This window comes from Melanostigma gelatinosum (genome assembly GCF_949748355.1).
Source record: "Melanostigma gelatinosum genome assembly, chromosome: 1".
NCBI classification, from domain to species: Eukaryota; Metazoa; Chordata; class Actinopteri; order Perciformes; family Zoarcidae; genus Melanostigma; species Melanostigma gelatinosum.
The window spans coordinates 23,311,709-23,317,708 of NC_136634.1; the positions used below are offsets into that span (position 1 = coordinate 23,311,709).

The 6,000-nt window shown below is 42.9% G+C and overlaps 1 protein-coding gene across 1 annotated transcript in view; it reads left to right on the forward strand.

Annotated features, from left to right (window-relative positions):
* ranbp10 (RAN binding protein 10) overlaps nucleotides 1-6,000 on the forward strand; it is a 32,635-nt gene that overhangs the window by 8,631 nt on the left and 18,004 nt on the right. The window contains exons 2-3 of the mRNA XM_079271409.1: nucleotides 47-158; nucleotides 5,212-5,264. Coding sequence (XP_079127535.1) covers nucleotides 47-158; nucleotides 5,212-5,264 — 165 coding nt within the window. The remainder of the gene's footprint in view (nucleotides 1-46; nucleotides 159-5,211; nucleotides 5,265-6,000) is intronic.

The window sequence follows — 6,000 nt, forward strand, 5'->3', positions numbered from 1 at the left end:
ATGTCGCCATGTGGTTCACGTACACCTTTTAATTCTCCTCTTGCAGGCCACGGTAAGAACCACAAGGATGCAGCCTCGGTGCGAGCCACACACCCGATCCCTGCCGCCTGTGGGATCTACTACTTTGAGGTCAAGATTGTCAGCAAAGGTCGAGACGGGTAAGTAGATACGACTCTGTTCAAGCACGATAGACTGTTTAAGGTTGGTGCAAGGGTGATGTATTTTTGTAGGCCAACCCGGAAGTTAGCATCGCACTTGTTCCCTCGACAAGAAGGCCGGTGGATACTGTCTGTCTGGAGTTCTGTGGTTTTATTTTCCTCCCTAATGTGTCAAACATCACTTTATCAGAGTGTACTTTCTTTGTTTCCTGTGGTTGTTTTGGTAAGGTCAGTCAGCCCGGGGTCACCGTGATGACTCGTGAATTTGTGAACTTGCTCCAGCAGCCTCAGGGTTCCCACGGTACCTGGAAAACATGGAATTTATTTTTTCATTTTCCAGGTTTGGAAAAGTCATGGAAACTGAGCAAAAGTTAACATTTACATGGAAATTGAAACAGTTGTCCTGGAAAATTTTATTGGATGATGTGTAAAATAGTAATAAAATGAAACTATTGAGCACAGAATTAAGATGAGTTTATAAAAACCCTTTACATGTGAACAGCTTTTACTGTAGATAGAAATGGATGATCCCATGTTTCAGAGCAGGGATTCCCAAAGTGGGGTGCGCGAGCTGCCTCTAGGGGGTGCGCGAGAGGAAAAATGTAATGGTGGTCTAATGGTGCAGTCCTGTCTCCTAAAAATTACGTTCCCCAAAAACTAAAATGCATTCTCAATTACGTTTCACTAAAAACGTATTTTCTCCCTGATTACGTTTGTGTTTGACGTATGACAAATACTCCTGGATTTTACACGCGGGCCTTTGTGGAGGTATTGTACCGCGTAACATTCCTCGTTGGTCGGCCTGGATGAGCGCGTTTCTGCTGGAGACAGGCGGCGTGTTGTGGTAGTATTCTGACCGCGTAATAGGGAGAAGGAGAGGCGGTGGTGGTGTTAAAATGTTGATTAGAAACGTATTTGTAATACGTCAATGTAATAAGTCAAACACAAACGTAATCAGGGAGAAAATACGTTTTTGGTCAAACGTAATTGAGAATGCATTTTAGTTTTGGGGCAACGTAATTTTTAGGAGACAGTCGGTGCAGTGAGGTTCTGGCTGTCTGGGTCTACAAAACACGTTTGTTGTTCATCTACAGCTTGTTGCATTATTTCATGCATTGATATTGTCAATAAGACATAATCTCTAAGCATTTACAATGTAGACTTGACTGGCACATCTTTTAAATCAAGTAAGTAGTCAGGTGTCCTAGGGGGTTGTGTGTGTGTGAGGGGAGGGGGGGGGGCGGAAAGCTTCAGGGGCCTATAGATAATCACTTAATATGGTACCTGGAAAATCAGGAGGTGGCATGGAAATTTTGTTCAAGGCAAGCGTGGGAACCCTAAGCCTTTCCCTCACCTTGACTCTTCATTAAAAACCAGCAATCTTGATATGACTGTTCCAAGTCCATTGCCAAACACTCACAACCTCTATCAGAGCAGCTTCAGCCTCGTTGCCAATATCGGCATCAGCTGTCCTGTTCTCCAAACGGTTTATTGCCACGACAGAAAGACAGTGGTGGACATTGAAACTCATCTTCTGTGTCGGCGAAAATAGGGACGTTACAACCCAAAAGTGGTTCCCTGGCCCATCAGATCTGAGGGCCATAACCAGACTGTCGAGGTTCTGTGTAGACGCACCAGAATTATTCAAATTCATTTGGCCCAGTTATTTCTAGAAACATGAATTATAAATGTACATAAAAAAAACAGCAGAGAAGCAATGTCGAATTTTAATTGTGTTTTAGTGGTTCTTAATGATACATTTTTTGAAACTATTATTAGAAAAAAAAATCTTAGTGGTAGTCTGCAGGCACTAGTGCAACCCCCCCCCCCAAAAAACCTCTTGTTCACATCTGGTTTCGCAGATTGATCACGCTATTGCTTGTACTCGTATTTTGACCCGATTACACTCTGCTAACCGAATGTTTACCCCTTGATTAAACCAATCCAGGCATTGTTTGCTCCAAGATAGCAGCCAGAATAGGTGACATCATGCCCTGCTCCTGAGTTAACTGAAAACTGAATTCAATTGTACAGAAAGCCACATTAATGCCCCTTAGCTTAAGCATCCGCTGGCCTTGTTGTGGTTGTTGCTCTGTAACTGCAAGTCTGCAATTACTTTGCCAGGTGCTCATTCCTGGCTTTAAAAACTCACTTTTTGACTTGTACTCCTTCTCCTGGGAACCAAAACTCTCCTCCATCCTCCCCAGCAATAGTCTCAGGTTGCATAATATACTGTTAACACTCCCCAGTTCTAGTTGAGCACCTCAGTGCGAACAGAACAAACCAGTGGTATGAAAGACAACTGCGGTGTGGGAGTGTCTGTATGTGTAACTGCTACCTTTTTGGGGCGACCGTGGCTTACTGGGTAGAGAGGGTTGTCCGCCAACCCGAAGGTCACCGGTTCGATCCTCGGCTGCACCGTGTCCTGTGTCGAAGTGTCCCTGAGCAAGACACTGTACCCCTAACTGCTCCCCGGGCGCCTGTCATTGGCAGCCCACTGCTCCCTATATGTACAGGGATGGGTCAAATGCAGAGAGTAGTTTCCCCACCGTGGGACTAATAAAGGAATGTTTCTTCTTCTTCTTCTACCTCAGCTGTAAATGGAAAGCCTTTCAAAGCATCTTAGCGACTTGAGTTAAAATACCAGACAGCACCGGTGTGACTGTCTGGAGTGATTGGACACTTCCATTTGAAGAATTGGTCAAAGGCTCAGTATAATTTATTTAGTTTGACCGAAACTATGATTGTAATCTGATTAGGGCTGCACCAACGAATCGATAAAATCGATAATAATCGATTGTTAAAATAGTTTTCATTATCGATTATCAAATTTCATTATCGATTCGTTGTCGTGCGATTATTACGCCACTCAATAAGTCGCAGTTTGAGAAAAAAAAGGGAAAAAAGAGCGGAGCACAGCAGTTGTTGTGAAGTGGAGCTTCTAATGACGACCAGGACACGTCTGGTTTTGAACGGAACACTTTACTTCCTGAAAACTGCAGTTTAACAACTGTTACAGTGAGCTGGCCGCGCTCTTGCACCCGACATATACGTTAGGTTTTCACTTATCGTTATCATTGTTGTCGTGAATAAGCACGTATCGTGCTACTTCCTGTCTCTTCACAGTAAAATCACTTCCGTTTTCATGCTCTTCACAATAAAACTAAATATGCGATCAAACAATTTACAACAGAGGAAAGAGCATCGGGGAGACCCTTAACGTTGTTCTGAAACATGGCGGAGGCAGAGAAATCAGTACGACCTCAGTCGTCCAAGGTGTGGGAGCATTTCACACTTAATAAATTGAAAGTGTGTTCATTGCAAGATATGCAAAAGCGACATGATATGGCACGGGAACACCACGGTGATGATTCAGTTTGTGAGTGTAGTGTAGAGAACAAGTTCTGACGTTCAAACAAATCCTGTTAAGTTTTCTGATTTGTATTTTTCTTTATTTTTTTATAAATTATTTATTGTTCTGACAGCTCAGGTCCCTTTAAACAAAAATATACATATTTTTGTGGACGTGTATGTTTTTTGTGTCAGTCCATTTTTGTTTTGTTTTTTAATTATTACTTTAACAGCTCAGGGATGTTCAAGGAGCAACCTGTTTGTGCACTTTCTGAAGATCAGTTCTGTTTTTGAATAAAGGGTTGGAAATGAATGCTTTTAAAAAATTTTTTTTTTTATATCCGATTAATCGAAAAAATAATCACCAGATTAATCGATTATTAAAATAATCGTTAGTAGCAGCCCTAAATCTGATAGAAAGCAAAGTCTCTGTGTTCTGATGATTCTATCCTATTAGAATATCTCTCGGTGCTTCAATCGCTTGAGTGATGACTTAATGATCTCATCACCCGGGTAATCCTTATCAATTTTGTGCAGAAATTCATGGTCTCCAGAGGATGAGGCCTGCTGACTTTGGTCTTATCCTGACCTTTTGTCTAGCACCAACAGCAGTTCAAATTATTTACTAATCGAGTGAAATATCTCAACAACCACAACATTTTGTAAAAACGTTCATTGTCCGCAGAAGATAAACCCTTCTTAAGTGATTCCAAGACTTTTCCTCAAGCACCACCAGAAGAAATATCAATTATTTCGTGAAATGCCATCAAACAACTGTTTGATGGATTGCAGTGAAATGCGGTGCAGACATTTATTTCCCCCCTCAGGGTGAATTGTAATATCTGTTGTGATCCCTTAACTTTTCATTTAAGGCCAACATAGAAAATGTTCAACTGATGTTAGCTTTTAGCTCAAAGTACAGCCTGTCAGAGCTGATGGCATAGCAGAGGACACTTTGTCTTGTTTTATAACGCCAGACCGAATAATGAAATCGCCCCGAGACAAACAGTTTTCTGGCGCGATACTGACTTATTCCTGTCACTCTGCGTCACGGTTCTCTCTCAACTTATTCAACAACTTCCTTAAAAACATCTTCCAGTTGACTGATGTGTCACCACGTGTCTCTTCCTCCTCTTACATCCTAGATGTCACTGAGGAATAAGCAGGAAACTTGTGAATAGGGCCGTCCATTCGGCTCGGACAAGAAATAAGTCATTGCTGGGATTTGAGCGATGACATCGGCATGTATCAAAGCGAGCCGAGACTGTGCCAGACACATTCAACTGACAATATTGATGACTCGTTCAATTGGGCAAAACGTTTTTTAAATTTTTTTTCTTACGCTGTGCGTAAGCTTTCTTACACGGAAAGGATGCAGCCCAGACGCTTATCCTCGTGTGACGGACTTATGACGTCACCGCTGGCCCTTAAGCTCTTCATCGCTCGCTGTCACTTTTGATGTGACGATTCTCCCTTTGAGTGAGCTCACTCTGCCATAACTAGTTCACACGTTGGGGAAAAAGAAAGGAGATCAGAGACGGTGTGTTCAAAGTTACCTCTGCCTGACGCTGATCTGAATATATTTCAGTTCACCCAACCTAAGCGTTGATACTCTGGGGTGGTCACGGATATGTTTAAATGTCGGTGCATGCTGAGTAAAATCAACTAAAGTTTGAATTTTTCCTTCTCTTGTTGTGTGCAGGTACATGGGCATCGGCCTGTCTGCCCAGGGAGTCAACATGAACAGACTGCCTGGTGAGTAACATGTGCATGATGTCACCATAACATGACCAGCGTGGGGGATAGATAGAAAGCTAGATAGGCATTTGTCAGATAGATCAATGCTGACATTAATTTAAGGATGTTACAGTGGGCAAGAAGGGTAGATCTCAATATTAATTGATGAAAGGATGGTGGGACAACAGGAAGGAGTTAGTATATAAGTATTCCCAACGGAGCATATGGCGAGTACTTAATCACGCCAATGTCCAGCGATAACTTTGGCTCGCTGAGCCGGAGCCAGCATTTCAAACACTTAGCGGTCGGATCGGACCATTGCGTTGGCAAGCCGGGGAGAGAAAAAAAACACGTCATGCAGCTTTCTTTTCTTCTTTTGTTCGGATTTGGTTACACACAGGACAGGACTCTGGAGGGGTTGGCCAAAACATGACCCTGAACTTTCCTAATTGCTTATTGGCCCACCTACCCAGCCCTTCGACCCCATTGGCTAAGATTACAATCGAGCATTGACGGTGCTGTTCGGTGGTTGGTTTACTTCAGCCTTTACATCACTGAATAGGGAGGTATTATTTAGCAATGTAAACACTGAAAGAGGGTTCATTGTTAGAACACTTGGTCATTGTCTTCATCCCGGCCGTGGACATGTTTGGTGCCGGAGTACTAGTGGGGAGAGATGGTGTGGACGGACGATATCTCCTCGTGTGGAGGCGAGATACAGATGTGGATGAAAGGAATGAGGACAGTGACAAGA